A 20,232-nucleotide genomic window follows, 5' to 3' on the forward strand; every position below is an offset into this window, starting at 1 on the left:
CTGAACTTGAATCTTAAAAGTATTCCTTTTTTTTTTTTTTTGGAAAAAAAAAAAAAAAACTTAATTCATTCTTTTTTTAAATTTTTTTTTTTTTTTAACGTTTATTTATTTTTGAGACAGAGAGAGACCGAGCATGAACGGGGGAGGGTCAGAGAGAGGGAAACACAGAATCTGAAACAGGCTCCAGGCTCCGAGCTATCAGCACAGAGCCCGACTCGGGGCTTGAACTCACCAACCGCGAGATCATGACCTGAGCCGAAGTCGGCCGCCCAACCGACTGAGCCACCCAGGCGCCCCCTTAATTCATTCTTAATTTGGCAAATGTCTTAGGATATTATCCCTGCGTGGACCATGCAAATGACTTTTATTCTTTAAAGTTTTTTTGAGAGAAAAAGAGCATGAGGAGGGGGAAGGGGAGAGAGAGAGAGAGAGAGAGAGAGAGAGAGAGAGAGAGAATCCCAAGCAGGCTCTATCCTGTCTGTAGAGCCTGACATGGGGCCTGAGATCATGACCTGAGCCAAAATCAAGGGTCAAACCGACACCCAACTGACCAAGCCACCCAGATGCCCTGCAAATGATTTAAATAATCAAAATATAAGTCAGGATACGGCCCAATTACAGAACATGATGCCTTGAAAATGAACATTGGCAAAGAATAGTATTTAGTTCCTCCAGTCCACCCACTGGTCTGTAACTCAGTGATTGGATTTTGTACCTATAATTCACAATGAAAGAGAACTTCTAGGGCTCAGATAAATAACCAGAATGTTTATTGGTTAGTGAAACCATACACTTAGTTTGAGAAGTGGTCACTTTTTCTACTGACCACATCATACTTTACACAAAACACTGGACATATACCAGAGGGCACTCGGGTCAACCCTAATAGTGTTGATTCAGGAGCAAAACAGAGCTCATCTAGTGTAGCAGTTGTACAGTGATTGATATGTCTCCTATATATAAAGACACTAAAATGACTAGCATGAATAAATAGGAAGAGGTGCAGGGCATTTTAGACTAATGTCCATGTTAGACTATTGAAACCTGTACAGTAGCTCTTAGCCATAGCTCCTTGGCATTTTGAAATGACTATAGGGGCGCCTGGGTGGCTTGGTCTGTTAAGCGTCCGACTTTGGCTCAGGTCATGATCTCACGGTCCGTGAGTTCCCCGCATCGGGCTCTGTGCTGACAGCTCAGAGCCTGGAGCCTGTTTCAGATTCTGTGTCTCCCTCTCTCTCTGTCCCTCCCCTGTTCATGCTCTGTCTCTCTCTCTCTGTCTCAAAAATAAATAAACATTAAAAAAAAACTTAAATAAAAAAAATGAAATGACTATAGGGTTCTGAGAGGAAATGTTCTGTGGTAGCTTGCTTTATAATTTAGCAACCTGAAACTATCCCAAGGAGAGATATTCTCCAGCTCCTTATAGTACATATAGAAAATATCCTATGTATCTAGGATGGGAAGAGAAACCCTTATGTTTAGAGAACGCTTTTTAAAAAAAAGCACAGAGCCCAACACGGGGCTCAAACTCACGAACCGTGAGGTTGTGACCTGAGCCGAAGTCGGATACTAAACCAACTAAGCCACCCAGGCGCCCCTAGAGAATGCTTTTTCGATTTCAAGAATGCACACAATTTCTGACTTCTCAGCGAGCTTGTGAAATAGGTAGTGTCAGTCCTTTGTAATCTTTGGCCTTCTGGTCAGGAAGGAGCCCACAGAGGCTAAGGACTGGCAGTCAGCTGATCCTAGAACTTAGATCTCTTGAAGTCTGACTTTTGGCTACATCCTAAAGTTTGCTCTGTCGGTTGTGGTGATCTGATCAAACAGAAGAGGTGAAATGGCTAAGATCCTACCAGATCCTGCCTCGGGAGCCTTAGAGCTGCAGGGTCTAGCCCTGTCCCCCAGCCCCTCCCGAAAGTGCACTGAAGCCAAGTAGAGGAGGTACTTTGTGTGAGTGAGCAGTGATGCATCACTGGGTTTTGTTCTCTCGAATAGCTGTTCTTTGCTGGTGAGATTTGTAGTTGTTCTGATTTCCTTTTAAGGGAAGCGTAATTATATTCTTTGCCTTTTGCATACATTTAAGTAGCTGCTTGTCTCTGGAATTGGATGTTGAATTGTTCCTCCAGCTCACGCATGGAGCTTACAAAGTGCTGACAGTTGCTGTAGAAACGGTATCTGGCAGCTGTGACATAGTTGGAGCTTTGTGCACCAAAAAATTCCTTTGTAGGCCTTGGCAAATTAACATTTTAAAAGGTGCTCATTACATACTGGGTAGTTGGTTTTAAGAATAAAAAACAGTTGGTATTTTATTTGCCACATGACTGCAAAAGGATTCTCCTGGTTCTGAAACACCACTTATGCAACTTGTGAATTTTTGCGGATAAAGTAAGTTTCTACCTAGAAAATAGCAAACACCTGTCATCCTATAGCTTTTTAGTAAAGTAGATGTTTGAGCCTGATGGGAATACACACCCTAAACTCTAGTTATTGGTGCAAGCTGTCATACTCAATCACTTAACTTGGAAATAAACATCACGATTGCAATTGTGAGACCTTGCCTTGCTTTTTTCCCCCCCTTGACCAGATGATACAAAACCGAATGGGAGAAAAGTTGTGGGTGATGTGGCCTACAATGAGGCCAAAGAGAGGGCGGGCTTCATCACTCCTGTTCCTGGCGGTGTGGGGCCCATGACGGTGGCAATGCTAATGCAGGTGCGTGTGAATGGAAGTTTCTGCACTGGGGGTTAACTGGACTTACTGTGATTATTTTGCAGTATATACAAATATTGAATCATTGTGTTGTACAGCTGAAACTAATACTGTTGTATGCCAGAAAAAAAAAAAGTTTTTCTGATGGTTGTGAAAAGCTGCCAGAATTCAAGTTACTGCTTTTAAGTAAGGATGTGAATCTATTGAAGGAGAAAAAGGGACTGTTAGAACAGAGATATAGAACCAGTTCTATTAGTAGGGCAAGGTAGGGATGGCACAATGGGGATTTACTCTGGAGTATCAGAACCTCAGGAAAAGGAAAGTGCGAACCCACAGCTTTGCTAAGTGCACTTTGTCTTGCTTGCCCTTGTTGATACACACACAAGCTGAGATGGGGCGAACCCAGGGCACTTTAGCGGCTGTAGATTCTAGGGGCTCAAACTCTCAAACATGCCTAGGATTGAAGCATGTTTATAGGGGGGTCATAAAGCTGTTCATTTTGTGGTTGAACTGGAGTGACCTGGGATTTGGAATTGAGGTGGAAGTTAAAATAACCACTTCTTCTAAGTTCCATTTGTGACCTTTCGTTTAGAGCACAGTAGAGAGTGCAAAGCGTTTCCTGGAGAAATTTAAGCCAGGAAAGTGGACGATCCGGTATAACAGCCTTAATCTCAAGACACCTGTTCCCAGGTAAAAATAAAATTTTACGGGTTTAAAACTTTGTGGATTATCTGTTTTTATCTCACGGATACTATGGCTACATATGTGCCTCCTCCAGAAGCGCCATCAGTGGTCGGGGTGGGTCATTCCTAGGATGCGGTTAAATAAATTCAGTGAGTCGGGGCACCTGGGTGTCCCAGTCGGTTAAGTGTCCGACTTCAGCTCAGGTCATGACTCACGGTTTGTGAGTTCGAGCCCCGTGTCGGGCTCTGTGCTGACAGCTCTGAACCTGGAGCCTGCTTCAGATTCTGTCTCCCTCTCTCTCTGCCCCTCTGCCACTCATGCTGTCTCTCTTTCTCTCTCTCTCAAAAATCAACATTGAAAAAAATTTTAAAGGGGCACCTGGGTGGCTCAGTCGGTTAAGCATCCAACTTCAGCTCAGGTCACGATCTCATGGTTCATGAGTTCAAGCCCTATGTTGGGCTCTGTGTGGACAGCTCAGAACCTGGAGTCTGCTTCAGATTCTGTGTCTCCCTCTCTCTGCCCCAACCCCACTCACGCTCTTTCTCTCTCAAAATTAAATAAACATTAAAAAAAAAAATTAAAGTTTTTAAAAAAAGTTCAGTGAGTCAAGATTGATAGATATTTTCTCTGTTTCTCGTAAGTGACATTGACATATCACGATCTTGCAAGCCGAAGTCCATTGGCAGCCTGGCTCGGGAAATTGGTCTGCTCTCCAAAGAGGTAGAATTGTACGGTGAGACAAAGGCCAAGGTTCTGCTGTCAGCACTGGAACGCCTGAAGCACGAACCCGATGGAAAATACGTTGTGGTGACCGGGTATGGTTGTTACTCCTTTGCTCTTGGAATCGTACTCCTGATTATTATTATCAAAGATGGCATTTCCTCTTAGCATATATATGAGAAGTTTCCTTTCATTTGGTTTTGGCATTTTCACATGTGTTTAGTCTCATTCGAGTCTTAACAGCAACCCTGTGAGGTAATTAAGAGTAGATTCTAACCCTTCGGAGATGAGAAAATTTGTCAAGGTTATCCATCTAGTAGGGGAAAGAGTTGAGTTTTAAAAGCTTGTCTTCAGATGGAATCACCTTTTTTTTTTTCAACCCCAGATTTTTTTATTCAGTAGATGTATTGAGCATTTATTTTTATGGTTTGGCTGAGTTATACACAATAGCTAATTTTTTAGATTACATCGAGCTATTAAAATTATAGCAGTGTCTCTATAAGATCAAATGTATTTTCTCCTCACAGTGCGAGGGGCTCAATTACAACAGTCTTTTTAAATGTAACATTTTTTTGCAACTTCAGTAAGACTCTTGGAAAAGAACTTTTTCAGGTCTTCTTCCTTACTATTCAGGTTAAAAATTATTCTCTAGGTCTGGTTTAGTGATTCACATAAATTTAATTCCTATAAGTTCACTTTCCCTCTTTTGCTTTCACCTTGAAGAATAACTCCAACGCCCCTGGGAGAAGGGAAAAGCACAACTACCATTGGGCTGGTGCAAGCCCTTGGCGCCCATCTTTATCAGAATGTCTTTGCGTGTGTGCGACAGCCTTCTCAGGGACCCACCTTTGGAATAAAAGGTATTAGTAGCACTAGACCTTGGGTGGCCAGAGGCCACTGCTTCTCCTTCAGTCCTCCCTGGTCCACTTGACCCAGGAATGCTTATGGGTCTTCATATAGACACCGGGAATGTCCTCGTGGTGCAGCCCCTATTGTGATGCTTTTGGTGAAGGCTTTTCATCAGATCATCCCAGCTCTTGCTGTCACTATTTGACACTGCACAGGGGTTCCCTGGGATGGGTAATAATGTAGCGAGAGGTGCTTTTCTATGACTAATAGTCAACTGTCACAGTAACAATAAAGGTAATCGTAGGTACTGATCATCATGCTGACTTTCTAGAAACAAAGACACCCTACAGCTGTCTCAGCCTGTTGGGAATAAGAAAAGCCTACTGTTACTGAGTATATGCTTTGCGCTGTGTTTTATGCTACGCAGCGTATGCATTTTCTCTTCTAATATGAGATAGTTACCGCTGCCACCAGTTGTCAGCAGCAGTGGCTGGGACTCCCAGAGTAACTTTGTCAAGTGCCAGGGTGGGTGCCATTTCAGTTTCAGACCCTTTAACAGCACTGCCCCCACAGGGTTTCTTCTGATTCCACAAAAACATGACGTCACTATTCACTCTCCACCTTTCGTTTTTGGTAGCTGTGGTACTGCAAACATGCTCTTTTCATTTAAAGTATTTTCATTAATCGTAAGTTCGTAGAGTTAGCGTTCTCATGTGCTCGGTGAGAGCACCACATATTCTGCTTGTTCTAGAGACTGCTGCACAGGGCACACCTTTGCTCTTCTGCCTGTAGTAATATATTTTATAAATGTCCCGACTCAGTACACTCTGAGCTTGTCTTACCAACCGTCTTTCCACTTCAGAATGAACCGTTCCCTTGCACTGCTTATTGAACCCAGTATTCTGCTTTTACTCTTATCACTAATTGCCCCATTTTCATCGCGTGGTCTCTGCCTCACAAAAAACCCACAAAATCTAAACCTCAAATTGACATTTGTCTCACTGATAACCAGAACATTTTTGACTGGTCTTTTGTTAATAATCCAAACAGACCAGCAAAAGCTAGCAGTTAAGCTGTTTTCTAACATGTGTCTCCTATTTAGGAAGAAGTACAGTCTCTGTGTTTGTGTTTGGCGTGTATATTTTAAACATTCCTTTTTTTAAAATGCCAGCGTAGCATTTATGAGAGTACGAAATTGAGCAGAGTTGCCTTTATGTAACTGTAGGCTGGGTCTTTTAACAAATGTTAGGAATCATGGGGAACCTGTCTCTAAAGATAATGAGTAGGTATGTATGTGTTCATGGTTTTGTCATTTAGAGTCAGATTTCAACAGAGACTATTCAGCATGAGCGAGATCAAGTGTTTTAGACTGGTAAAAGAAAATTAGAAAACACTTGGTCAAAGCTGTCCAAATGGTTGAAAAAAGTAAATAGATAATGTGCGTAGCAGCGACGAAAACCAATTTGCTTTTATTTGATTTGCAAGTGGTGGAGAAACACACTTAACCTGAGTCCTCACCCTTGGCCTGCCCTGTAGGTGGCGCTGCAGGAGGTGGCTACTCCCAGGTCATTCCCATGGAAGAGGTAAAGTACCTGGAATTTGGTTTCATTTGGACCTTTATTTATAGTTTTTCTTACAGAGATTAACTTTTTTTGTGCAGAGTTCTTAGTGGACAAATGACTTCTTTTTAATCAGAAAGGGGAAAACATCTTAATATGCAGGCTTGTGAGACAGCTTAGTTTTTTTCACGTGACAAGGACTTCAAGGTCTGGCTTTCACTGGGAATAATAATTTTTAAGCAAGAGATGAAACAAAGCATGGGAATGGGAAGGACCAACACAAGGTGTATTCAGAGCGGCAACTCCAGACACGGGAGCATGGTATGAGCATACAGGCACAGGGCTGCCCTCATGAACCCCTCGGTGCTCACAGTCTAAAGGACAGGAGTGTGCCCTCAGTATCCCGTGGTTGCTCCTGATGCTGGTGGTACGGGGTTTGTGGTTACAGGACATGTCCCTTCAGGTAAACACCAATTTCTTGTGAGGCTACACAGTCTGTAATTTATGTTTTCAAGAGCGATTTGTACCGGGTGTTTGTTTGCTAACTGTGCTGCCGTCAGGTTTCTGTTAGCTTTAACACAGGGATTGATTTGGTTGCGATACAATGATCATCGGAAAGATGTCAGAGAAGGTGAAAGACTAATGTGGCCTCTGCTCTTTTGTAGTTTAATCTCCACCTCACTGGTGATATCCATGCCATCACCGCAGCCAACAACCTTGTGGCTGCAGCCATTGATGCCCGGATGTTCCACGAACTAACCCAGACAGACAAGGTAGGCTCCTGAGGCCCACAGGCACTTTTGAAAGGGCTGACGCACCCAAACTAATGTTGTTGGTCCCTTGGGTGTTGATGATGCAGGTGGCAAGGCAGGGGGTTCCTCTCACTTCAAAGCCCTTTTCCTCCTTTTCTTTAAGGCTCTCTTTAATCGTTTGGTACCATCCGTAAATGGAGTGAGAAAGTTCTCTGATATCCAGATCCGAAGATTACAGGTGAGATTTTCCCCTGTTCATTTTTGATAATTGTATGAAGTTGGGTGATTAATAAGGAGATACCTATTTTAGATCAAGTTACATCCATAACCGTAACCTTAAGGTCATTGTATACATAACAAAGGTTGGTGGTGGAGGGTATCTCTCATCCATCTGTAAATTATAAGTGGTTAGTCCTGGAATACATACAGCACTGACACCCCACCCTCAGTCAAGAAGACTGATAATTCCAGGGCACCTGGGTGGCTCGGTTGGTTAAGCATCCAACTCTTGATTTCGGCTCAGGTCATGATCTCACGGTTCATGAGTTAGAGGCCTGCATCAGGCTTGCGCTGAGTGTGGAGCCTGCTAAAGATTCTCGCTGCCCCTCCCCTCCCTCTCTAAAATAAAAACAAATATATAGTCATTAAACATACATTGTACCCTGTGACCCAGAAATCCTACTCCTAGGTATTTATCCAAGACAAATGTTAAGTTGTGTTCATACAGAAACACGAATGTTTTTAGCAGTTCAACTAATAACCTCCAACATTTAGAAACAACTCTGATGTCCCTTAGTGGATGAATGGATAAACAAACCTGTACATTTATGCAATAAAAAGGAATGAACTATTGATACACACAATTTGAATGACTCTTAGAGGCATTATGTGGAGTGAAAGAAGCCAGTCTCAAAAGGTTGCATACTGTGTGCTTCCGTGTACATGGCATCCTCAAAAAGACAAAGCTGTCGTGATGGAGAATAGATCAGTAGGTGCCAGAGGTTATAGATCTGGGGAGGGTGTGACACAAAAGGGATAGCACAAGAGGGTTTTTTTAAATAAAATTTGAAAATATATTCATCACTTTTGTATATGAAAGAAATTATATGTATATATATATTTTTTAATGTTTATTTATTTTGAGAGAGATTGTGAGCAGGGAAGGGGCAGAGAGAAAGAGAGAGAATCCCAAGGAGTCTCCACACTGTCAGTGTGATCACAGACCTCATGAACCGTGAAATCACGTCCTGAGCCAAAATCAAGAGTTGGATGCTTAACCGACTGAGGCTCCCAGGTGCCCTGTACATATATATTATTTAGACAACCTGGCATATGTAAGCTTAAGTAAATGGCACGTGCTGCTTATTAGCAACAATAGTTTTATTTATTTTAAATTTTTTGCAACTTTATATTTTGATGTTGCAAGAATAGTACATGAAGCTCCCCTTTACCGAGCTACATCGTTTATGTTTTGCCCTACTTGCTTTACAATTATGTTTTATTTATTTATTTATATGCATTTTTTTTCTGGACTTGAGAAAAAGTGACTTAGACACACTATGATATGTCTAGCTTACTTTGTTTCCATACCCCCAAAAATCCTGTGTGTAAGGTAAGTTAATTATTGCTCTGTTTTGTAAAAGGGTCATGTTTTGAGAGGCATGTAAAGAGCAGGCAACGTCTAACCTTACTTTTGCTGATGGAACTTTCTGTCAGATGTGGGGAGGTGCTGGACTAAATGTGTAAATGATTCTTTAAAAGTCTCTAGGATTTGAAATCAAGGGACTTGCCCAAGGCCACAGTACCCTCTCACCACCACCGCCCCCCCCCAGGTTTGAGCTAGAACCTCGGTCTCCTCCTGGGTCCCCAGGCCTCCTCTGTGGCAAAGTGTGCTCACGGTCTACACCCCGTGTGCCCAGTCAGAGTGGGGTGTCAGTGGCAGATTCTCAGCTGAGTGACTGAGAGTTGGGCTAACTTCTGTAAACAGTGTCATGTACTAGGCTTCTGAGGCCTGTGATGAGCCAGTGAGGGCCAGCTCTGAAAACACATCTGAGATTTTATTTTACTTATTTTATTAAAAAATTTTTTTTTTAATGTTTATATTTATTTTTGAGACAGAGAGAGACAGAGCATGAGCAGGGGAGGGGGCAGAGAGAGATGGAGAGAGGGAGAGTCCCAAGCAGGCTCCACACTCTGAGCTGTCAGTACAGAGCCCGACACGGGGCTTGAACCCACAGACTGCGAGATCATGACCTGAGCCAAAGTCGGATGCTCAACCAACCAAGCCACCCAGGCGTCCCACATCTGAGATTTTAAAACAAAGTCTTCACAGTATGAAAAAAAGGAACTGTGGGAAGAACAGGGCTTGCTGGAGCCCACTCAGATCTACCACACATTAGGCAAAAAAAAAAGGAGGGGTACCTGGGTGGCTCAGTCCGTTAGGTGTCCAACTTCGGCTCAGGTCATGATCTCAGGGTCCCTGGGTTTGAGCCCCATGTCATGCTCGGTGCTGACAGCTCAGAGCCTGGAGCCTGCTTCGGATTCTGGGTCTGCCTCTCTCTCTGCCCCTCCCCTATTCGCACCCTGTTTCTCTCTCTTTCTTTCTCTCTCTCTCAAAAATAAACATTAAAAAATAGAAAAGGAAAAAAAAGGAGAACACATTTTATTTTATTTTTGTTTTTTTAGGAGAATACATTTTATACTCACTTTCCATTTCAGGATGCGACCTGTATACATATACTCTGTAAATAAATAAAATTTCCAAGTTCTGTGAGGAAGAAGAGACAAACTTTTTTTGTGCCTTTTGGAACAGTAAGAAGGCACTAAAAAATGCAGTGCTGTGTAAAAAGCATGTGAAGGTGATTAACACAGAGTTTTACTGATTAATAACTTATTTTTACCCTTCCTAATTTTTCATGTGAATTGGGGTTCTCAACTGTCTGCTTGAGAAAGCTTTTGTACCTTGTGTTTCCTTTCATACACTTGGGCTTGGTGAATTAGGTACAGCACTTTTTGGTCATTGTGCTTTTGTGTTTTTTAAAAAAATTTTTTTAATGTTTACTTTTTGAGAGAGAGAGAGAGAACACAGGAGAGGGGCAGAGAGAGAGGGAGACACAGAATCTGAAGCAGACTCCAGGGTCTGAGCTGTCAGCACAGAGCCTGACATGGGCCACGAACCCATGAACCGTAAGGTCATGACCTGAGCCGAAGTCAGAAGCTTAACCAGGTGCCCCTATGCTTATTTCGGGCTAGGTTTAGGGAAATGCCTCTGGGGCCCAGTTATAGGGATAAACATGTTAACAACACCTGTGTGTGTGAGAAAGCGTAAGAAATAAAGGTTTGGCCTAAGGATTCTAATTTTCCCTTCTGAATGTCACGTGGTATATTTCCTAGAGGGCACTCCCTCCGGAGATAAATTTTTAAAAAATTTATCATGCTTGTGTTTTGTCTTACTGATGTTTTAATTTTCCTGCCTCTTCAGAGACTGGGCATTGAAAAGACTGACCCTAACACACTGACCGATGAAGAGATAAACAGATTTGCAAGATTGGACATTGATCCAGAAACCATAACTTGGCAAAGAGGTACCAGTGCAGTGTCTGCGCCCCGTTGGCTTTCATTGTGCTGCATGTCCCTCCCTGCCTGTGGGGGTTATTCGAGTGTAAGGTCCGGAAGCTTGTGTGTTGGTGTTTTCATGGTTAAGGCTTGACCAAGATGGTGCCTGACCTGTTTTTCTGGCCACCTCCATCAGTCTCTCTCCTTATGAGCTGTAATCAATCCTCCTTTCGTCGAGTTAGTTGGACATTTTGCTGGCTTTTCAGTGTTGATTGCAGTGAGGGTAGTTATAAGGAAGTTCATGCATAAACTGGAAATAACATTCTGCAAGTTTCTTTTTATGCAAAAAGTTTGGGTTTCATGAAGTAGAGAAATTATGTTTAATCACTTCTTGAATCATGCCGTTCTTTACTCCCAGAACTCTTGTCTGGCACACGTGATGTACTTTTTCTTGTCACTCTCTAGGTTGCCTACTCATTTTCACCTCATTTTATTAAACTCTTGTAACAAAGTAGGTAGGTTTCAAGGTTTAAACAGTTGGCGGTAGGTTGCTTTTCTCTGTGCACAACTGGTGTAGCTTAGAATTTTATTTGGTACCAAATTTACCAACATAAATTTTATTTATGTGGTGCATCTACATATTCTGTGTCATTGCTAAGAAGAAATTTTTATCCAGTCATGCAGAATGCAGCTAGTGGCAAGTTTATTCACTGTTTTTGTGATTTTCATTGGCTTAGTAACTATTGCTAGCTAATGGCATTTTTAAAGATTTTGTCTTTCGGGGCACCTGGGTGGCTCAGTTGGTTGAGCGTCCGACTTCGGCTCAGGTCATGATCTCACAGTCTATGGGATCAAGCCCCGAATCAGGCTCTGTGCTGACAGCTCAGAGCCTGGAGCCCGCTTCAGATTCTGTGTCTCCTTCCCTCTCTGCCCCTCCCCTGCTCATGCTTTGTCTCACTCTGTTTCTCAAAAATAAATAGATGTTAAAAAAAATTCTTTTTTTATTTTGTTTTTAAGGTTTATTTTTGAGAGAGAGAGAGAGAGAGACAGAGTGTGGGGAGGGAAGGGGCAGAGAGAGAGGGAGACACAGAATCCAAAGCAGGCTCCAGGCTCTGAACTGTCAGCACAGATGCAGAGGCTCGAACTCATGGACCGTGAGATCATGACCTGAGCTGATGTCGGACACTTAACCGACTGAGCCGCCCAGGTACTCCTTTTTAAAAATCTTTTAAATTTATTTTTTTAATGTTTATTTGAAAGCTTATTTATTTATTTTGAGAGAGAGAGAGAGAGCCAGAGAGAGTGAGCAGGGAGGGGCAGAGAGAGGGAGACAGTGAATCCTAAACAAGACTGCATGCTGTCAGCATAGAGACTGATGCAGGGCCTGACTCACAGACTGTGAGATCATGACCTGAGCCGAAATCAAGAGTCAAACGCCCAACCAACTGAGCAACCCAGGTGCTCTAGGTTAATGGCATTTTAAAGATGACTTCTTTAGTATCTAAAATCACATTGGTATACCTTTTCCTTTGCTTTCATTGACAGATGGTATAATATTTTATGAGGAATAAGGTAAAGATCCATTTTGAAAATTTAGTATCTCATTCCCTTTTCCTTTGCTTTATGTCTAATTCATGCTTCCTAAGAAAGTAGAAGCAGACAAGGAAAAAAATGGGTCATACCTATTGACTGGCTATTTTATAGAGAGAAATCAAATACAAAGAACTTGACATAGTTTTTGAAAATAAGAGTAGGCTCCAACAGCCCATTACATCCTTCACTTACCAAGTGGTGTGTGTGTGTGTGTGTGTGTGTGTGTGTGTACACATGCATTGTTATGCATTGTGCAAGACCCTGCTTTTGGGGTTTACATTTAAAAAAACATTTTTTTTTTTAATGTTTATTTTTGAGAAAGAGAAACAGAGCGTGAGGGGGAGAGGGGGCAGAGAGAGAGGTAGACACAGACTCTGAAGCAGGCTGCAGGCCCCAAGCTGTCAGCACAGAGCTGGGCTTGAACTCACAAATCGCACGATCATGACCTTAGCCAAAGTCGGACACTTAACCGACTTAGCTGCGTAGGCACCCCGGGGGTTTAAATTATTACAGTCTTTATGGAAAATAATTTCACGTGTAATCAAGGGCCTTAAAAATGTCTCTCCTGTTTGACCCGTTTATTTATTTATTTATTTATTTTTATTATTATTTTTTTAATATATGAAATTTACTGTCAAATTGGTTTCCATACAACACCCAGTGCTCATCCCAAAAGGTGCCCTCCTCAATACCCATCACCCACCCTCCCCTCCCTCCCACCCTTGACCCGTTTAGAGTATGAACTGGTTTCTTGTTCATTGTGTGTTTCATTATTGTTTGGCACGTCATACAAAAAACAAAATTGGTAATACACCAAAATGTTAACAGTAATTAGTCCTGGAAGGTGGAATTAAGATTAGTTAGCTAGTTGATCTTTGCCATGTTTTCCAGGGGTATACATTGGATACGTATTCTGTCATCAGAATGGAAATTATTTCTTCCAAGTGTGCTAAAGGAAAGAGTAAGCCTGTACCTAGCATGTTTCAGAAAGCATTTGCCTTGCCCTGCATTTGTGGCTCTTGTGTGTCAGGATGGTGTAAGGTCAGTGACACCCCACAGAACAATAACCTTGGCCTTTTAAAAAACTGGCCAGCTCTGGTTTTCTTTTTACGTGTAATGGGCTTTAAAATAGATGCCAGATTTGTAGTTAATTGTTTGAATTCTCTAGACAGAATAAAACCAAGTCACTCTGTTTCTTTAAAAATATCCTTCTTTGGGGCACCTAGGTGGCTCAGTTTGTTGAATGTCCGACTCTTGATTTCAGCTCAGTCATGGTCTCGTGGTTTGTGGGTCCGAGCCCTGCATCTGACAGCCTAGAGCCTGCTTGGGAGTTACTGTCTCCCTCTCTCTGTGTACTGGCCCCCTCAAAAATAAATGAATAAACTTTAAAAATGTATATCCTTCTTTAGGGGTGCCTTGGCCAGCTTCGTCGGTTGAGCATATGACTCTTGACCTGGGGTTGTGAGTTCAAGTCCCAAATTGGGGGCAGAGATCACTTAAAAATGAAGTCTCTTAGGGGCGCATGGGTGGTTCATTTGGTTGAGCATCTGAGTCTTGATTTTGGCTCAGGTCGCCATCCCAGGCCGGTGGGATCAAGTCCTGCATCGGGCTCCACACTGAGTGTGTAGCCTGCTTGAGATTTTCTCTCTCTCTCTCCCTGCCCCCCTCTTCCCCTGCTTGCATTGTCTCTCTCTCAAATTAAAAATATACATATTTTTAAAAATAAAATAAGGGGCACCTGGGTGGCTCAGTTGGATAAGCATCTGGCTTCGGCTCAGGTCATGGGTTGGAGCCCCATGTCGGGCTCTGCGCTGTCAGCTTCAGATCCTCTGTCTCCCCCTCTCTCTGCCCCTCCCCTGCTTGCCTGCTCTCTCTCAAAAATTAACATTTAAAAAAAATTTTGTTTTTTTAAACATTTATTTATTTTTGAGACAGGGAGAGACAGAGCATGAACGGGGGAGGGTCAGAGAGAGAGGGAGACACAGAATCTGAAACAGGCTGCAGGCTCTGAGCTGTCAGCACAGAGCCCTATGTGAATTGCAAGATTATGACCTGAGCTGAAGTTGGATGCTCAACCGACTGAGTCACCCAGGCGCCCCTCCTTCTTTTAAAATAATTCCCTGTTCGTTTATAGTTTGTGAGCATCATTTCTGAACTTCAACCCATATTCTAGCTTCGCCATCAGCTTTGAAGTCAAATTTTGGTAGACTGTCGTTGAGTTGGACTTGTAAGGCTGTCGGGTTAACTTACTGTGCTTATACTGAAGGCTGTTCTGTATCTTCTCTTTCTACTGTAGTATTGGACACCAATGATAGATTCCTGAGGAAGATCACAATTGGACAGTCTCCAACAGAGAAAGGGCACACACGGATGGTAGCTATTTGTTCATTTCTCAGTAAATTCGTTCTTGTGAACCAGATCCTTGCTGCTTCTGTCCTCCTCCGTCCTCTCCCGTACGATTGATCCTGCCAGGTGTTGTTCTGCCTTCTCCTTTTTAAAATGGAAGTGAGTAGGTGTGTGGTAACGAGCACTCCTGACGGCTTTCGCAATAAATCCCATGTGTCACCTGTGTGTTTTCCCCCCAGTATTTTTTCCTGGAGGTGGAAGCCCCCAGTGAATATCCTCGTATGTGATTTATTCAAACTGCCTCTTTTTTTGTGGCCATTTATGATGTTTCTTCGATGGAAGAGCTTCTGTGTCGTTTCCTTGTGGGTTAGGGAAACCATCACCACTTGAAGGCTGCCTTCAACGGAGCTTATTTTTTTCCTACTGGAGCATTTATTTTTAAAAATTAACTACTCAAGGTCTTGGAATAATTGATTACACATTTTTGCTCTTGGAGAATTATTTTCATTAAGTTCTTTGTGCACTACTCTGTCATTCTGTCCTTTTAAGGTATTTGTTTAAGGCTTGGATGCAAACGGGGATTGCTTTCGCGATCCAGTCTTCTGGTTGGACGCAGTGTTATGTGTCGTGTCTTTTCCCTGCCGACAGGCCCAGTTTGATATCTCTGTGGCCAGTGAAATCATGGCTGTCCTGGCTCTCACCAGTTCACTAGAAGACATGAGGGAGAGACTGAGCAAAATGGTGGTGGCATCCAGCAAGAAGGGGGAGCCCATCAGTACCGAAGATCTGGTGGGTACCCGGCTGCTGCAAGCTCAGTGACACGCCTGTGTCTGTTAGCGTATCTCAGCAGTTACTGATGAATTCACTGTGATTTTCCTGCTTGTAAGAGAATTCGAAATTTATAAACAGTACTTCGTAGCGAGTAACGGGTGGTATGCTCCAGTCATAGACCACAGGTTTCCGATGGTTTGAGCAACACCTTGAACCTGTGAGTATTCCTAAAAGCGGATGTATAATTTCAGTTTTCAGAGAACAGCCAGTGTCCCAGTGAGGTCCTTAGTAGCTGAGCTTGGAGCCACACCTGGCCTCTCCCTGCAGAGAGGCCTCTTGTCACGAGGCTCGCTGACCGCCATGTCCATGCTAACAAGCACATTGGGAACAACTTATTAGTGGTTTATCTGATGGTCCCCCTAGGCTACTTCTGCACTTCAGGGTTATTTCTGAACTGGGTGGTAATAAGAGGTTTGAAATGAGAGAATCTTACAGATTAATTTTTTGAAAGCCTGTTTGTGTTCACATACACCAAAATGTTCAGCCTGTGATTAGCAGTCTGTCAGTTGAATTCAGAAAAGGGGAAATACTAAGTTTCTGTTTTCACAGCCAATATGTGTAAGAAAAATCATTTTAAAGTTTACACCCAGAGGTGTCTGGGTGGCTCAGTCGGTTAAGAGTCCGACTTCGGTTCGGGTCATGATCTCACAGTTTGTGAGTTCGAGCCCCGTGTCGGGCTCCGTGCTGACAGCTCAGAGCCTGGAGCCTGCTTCAGGTTCTGTGTCTCCCTCTCTTTCTGCCCCCCACCCCCCGCCCCTGCTCACACTGTCTCTCTCAAAAATAAACGTTAAAAAAATTTTTTTTTAATTTTTTTCAATTTTTTTTAACGTTTATTTATTTTTGAGACAGAGAGAGACAGAGCATGAATGTGGGAGGGGCAGAGAGAGAGGGAGACACAGAATCGGAAGCAGGCTCCAGGCTCTGAGCCATCAGCCCAGAGCCCGACGCGGGGCTCGAACTCATGGACCGCAAGATCGTGACCTGAGCTGAAGTCGGACGTTTTATCCGACTGAGCCACCCAGGCACCCCTTAATGTTTTTTTTAATGTTTATTTATTATTTTTGAGAGAGAGGGAGAGAGAGAATGGAAGGGACAGAGAGAGAGGAAGACACAGAATCCGAAGCAGGCTCCAGGCTCTGTGCTGTTAGCACAGAACCTGATACGGGGCTTGAACTCAGAAACCATGAGATCATGACCTGAGCAGAAGTCAGATGCTTAACCGACTGAGCCACCCAGGTGCCCTCCCAGAAATTTTTTTAATAAAGTTTTACACCCAAACCAGAAACTTGGAAACTCCCAAAAATTGAACATGGGTGGGATCCATAGCTCTTTCTTACTTCGTTACCAGTTCATTCAACTATGGTTGGATGGTTTCAAAGAGAGACCAGATTTTAAGAGTTTGTATTGAACTCCTGGGTAAATTTTCAGTTTCAGCTTTGGGAAACACACACTGAATTTGGTTTTTAGCCATTTCTGCCCAGACATCAAAGTTACAAATAACTCAGTTCTCTAAGAGCTAGCATTTCTGTGCTATAAACCAGTATAAAATGGACTCCCCTCATCAGTCAGCAACAGAGCTTGATTGAGATGCTTGTTTCCAGAGTTCCATGTTTTGCACAAATTCCACGTGAATGTCATTTTCATTCTGTGTGTTATCTCTGCTTAAAGTAAGTGATAACTTCATAGTATATCCAGAAAAAAATAAGTAAATGGATGGTACAGCTCAGGTGAAAGTACGGATTGGTGCACAGTGGCTTAAAAAGGAAGACCTGAGAATGTTGAGTTTTGGTTTGAAAAGGTTGGGGTTTCTTGCGGGTCGGAAGCAATGCTCCATGCCTTTGTTTTGTAGGGGGTGAGTGGTGCATTGACAGTGCTTATGAAGGATGCAATCAAGCCCAATCTCATGCAGACGTTAGAGGTGAGCAGAGTGACCACCGCCTTCCCAGACCAGTCTTCCGTGTCAGAGCAGAGCGGTTCTAAATCACACTTCTCTTGGGGAGTCAGGGAGTTCTGTACCTGCCCGTGTCTCTCTTCCCATTCTTCCTCACTGTTGTGATCGGGATGCTGCTGAAATAGAAAAGAGGGGGCTTTGTATTTTTCTTCTGGGAAGTCTTTATCTTTCGGATTCCAACTGACTTTCGTCCCCTTGACCATGTTGGCAGCACTGCTCACGATGTCTTGATTTCCATAGGGCACTCCGGTATTTGTTCATGCTGGACCGTTTGCCAACATTGCACATGGGAATTCCTCTATCATTGCAGACCGGATCGCACTCAAGCTTGTTGGCCCTGAAGGGTTTGTGGGTGAGTATTTTTGCAAAATCGGTGGATCAACTGTTTTCCTTTTAATATCAAAGGAGTCGGGATGGCCTTTTTACAGTTGCTTTTCTCCTTACTTACAGTGACTGAAGCAGGATTTGGAGCCGACATTGGAATGGAAAAATTTTTTAACATCAAATGCCGGTATTCTGGTCTCCGCCCTCACGTGGTGGTGCTTGTTGCCACTGTCAGGGCTCTTAAAATGCACGGGGGCGGCCCGACGGTGAGGACCAAGAGTTGGAAGGATCTGATTGTCAGGAATGTTCTGAAGGCTAGGAGGAACTTGGGATGACCTGTGCCTGTTTCTTCATGAAGTTGCTCATATTCTCATGACTAAGAGGTGCCCAAAGCAAGAGGTGTTCAGACGGCTCTCGTACTGGCCGCCTTATCACTCACAGGCACTGGGGGCTCTTGGCATTTACAGATGGTGGAAATGGGCTTCGCGGTCTGTCTTCTGAGGGAGCCATCTGATAATATCTAAGCCCCTCCAAGGACATGGGCTTGGCTATATCCACAAAAAGCCCCTTTATGTTTAGACTGTTTTTAAATGAGTCCCATTTTCCCTCTAAATAGTGACGCTGGCAGCCAGCCAAGCAAACCATTAAGCCGAGACAGAGGTCAGGGCCTTCTTGAAAGGCACATGCTGGGTGGGACTAGCACGGAGTAGGAGAGAAGGGGAGGAGAAAGGTAGGTCTGCCCTGGACTGCCTCCGGGTAACAGAGAGAAACTAGGTTAGGACTAGCTTATCTTCAACTCCAACCTGAACTTTGTGTGTTCCTGAATTCCTACTGGTTAGAAATTACACTTTTTATCCTATTATTTTAATACCTTTTCTTTAGCACACGTACATGAAGACAGTGTGCTAGTTTTCAGAAATTACTTGAAGAAGTATTAAATTCCTAGCCTTCTTAAATTCTAGAAGTTGGTCTTACAACTTGAGAAATAAGAGCCCCCTCTCTTAAAGTCGGTGTTTCTTTTCTTTGTTTGTTTGTTTGTTTGTTTGTTTGTTTGTTTAAATGTTTATTCCTTTTGAGAGAGACAGAGTGTGGGTGGGGGAGAGGCAGAGAGAGGGCGACACAGAATCCGTAGCAGGCTCCAGGCTGTCAGCACAGAGCCTGCCGCGGGGCTCAAATCCACGAACTGGGAGATCATGGCCTGAGCTGAAGTCAGACGCTTAACTGACTGAGCCCCCCCCCCGCCCCGGGTGCCCCTAAAATCAGTGTTCTTCGTGTAGCTATCATACAGCAGTTCTCAAGCATTTTAGTCTCAGAACTTCTTTACATTTAAAATTCTTGAGGCGCTGAAAGAACTTTTGTTTCGGTAGTTATATCGGTATTGACTATATTGGGAATTGAAGATGAGTTACATTTTAACAAAAACAATTTTTTTTTCATGAAAAGTTCTTACATTTCCCCAAACAAAATGTAAGAATCGTACAGTTTTCAGGTCTCTTCAGTGTCTGACCTAATTGAAAACTACTGGATTTTCATGTTCTGCACGGAATCAGTTGTGTTAGCACATGTCACGTATTCTTTGCAAAAGTCCATTGTACACTCAGTGAGAGAATGAGTGTGAAAAGGGCCGTGATATTTTAGAGTTACTATGGAAATAGTCGTGACCTCATGGCCCTGTGAAAGGATTCGGTCCCCAGACCACTCTGTGAGAACCACTGCCATAACGCAACCCCAGGACACCTCTCCAGTGTCACTGGTCCCCCAGGTACCAAAAGCACTCCTAGCCCACGAATGTAGGTTGGACTCCTTTTCCCAGTTATAACCAACATGTTTTCCTCTTGCGCCCCTCACACCATTGCACCTTCTTTCCTCCTGCCCTCATGGTCTGAAACATAATGCCAGACACTTAACTCAGGCAACAGTGAGAGGAGAGCCTCGTACGTAGCCTCACTTCTGTCAAGGAGCCAGACATGCTGCTCACAGTCCCTCATGGAGCTACATGTCAGCCCCAGAACACGGCGGCTCAGGTCCCTGCTTGCCGCCCCACCTCTCTGGCCCCCTTTGGAGACAGAGGAATGGGAGTGGACCACGCTGGGTGGCTGAAGCCTTGTAAGGCACGCCCACTGTCCACAGTGGAGTCCCTGGGATGAGCACCTTTACCTCAGTGCTCGTCCCTGTGGATGCGGCAGAAGCCAAGCCACCGGCCACCTCCGTGACAGTGAACTCATCACTTAAGTATTCTGACACCTTGAAATATACTCTGATAGAGGGAGAAAATCCTGGGCTGTGTCCCTCCTGTTTTATTGCTCATGCTCCCTAGTTCAGCCCCACAAACTTGCGCGTTGGCTCCGTGGGCCAGGTC

The 20,232-nt window shown here is 43.6% G+C and overlaps 1 protein-coding gene across 2 annotated transcripts in view; it reads left to right on the forward strand.

Annotated features, from left to right (window-relative positions):
• Positions 1-20,232, forward strand: part of MTHFD1 (methylenetetrahydrofolate dehydrogenase, cyclohydrolase and formyltetrahydrofolate synthetase 1) — a 69,198-nt gene that overhangs the window by 37,265 nt on the left and 11,701 nt on the right. For both annotated transcript variants that reach the window (XM_042989870.1, XM_007095205.3), the window contains exons 9-21: positions 2,585-2,712; positions 3,302-3,399; positions 4,035-4,208; positions 4,837-4,973; positions 6,499-6,545; positions 7,187-7,294; positions 7,437-7,511; positions 10,755-10,857; positions 14,718-14,794; positions 15,416-15,556; positions 17,448-17,516; positions 17,790-17,901; positions 18,000-18,139. In XM_042989870.1, the coding sequence (XP_042845804.1) occupies positions 2,585-2,712; positions 3,302-3,399; positions 4,035-4,208; positions 4,837-4,973; positions 6,499-6,545; positions 7,187-7,294; positions 7,437-7,511; positions 10,755-10,857; positions 14,718-14,794; positions 15,416-15,556; positions 17,448-17,516; positions 17,790-17,901; positions 18,000-18,139 (1,409 nt within the window). The remainder of the gene's footprint in view (positions 1-2,584; positions 2,713-3,301; positions 3,400-4,034; positions 4,209-4,836; positions 4,974-6,498; positions 6,546-7,186; positions 7,295-7,436; positions 7,512-10,754; positions 10,858-14,717; positions 14,795-15,415; positions 15,557-17,447; positions 17,517-17,789; positions 17,902-17,999; positions 18,140-20,232) is intronic.

This window comes from Panthera tigris, chromosome B3 (genome assembly GCF_018350195.1).
Source record: "Panthera tigris isolate Pti1 chromosome B3, P.tigris_Pti1_mat1.1, whole genome shotgun sequence".
In the NCBI taxonomy this organism is placed as follows: Eukaryota; Metazoa; Chordata; class Mammalia; order Carnivora; family Felidae; genus Panthera; species Panthera tigris.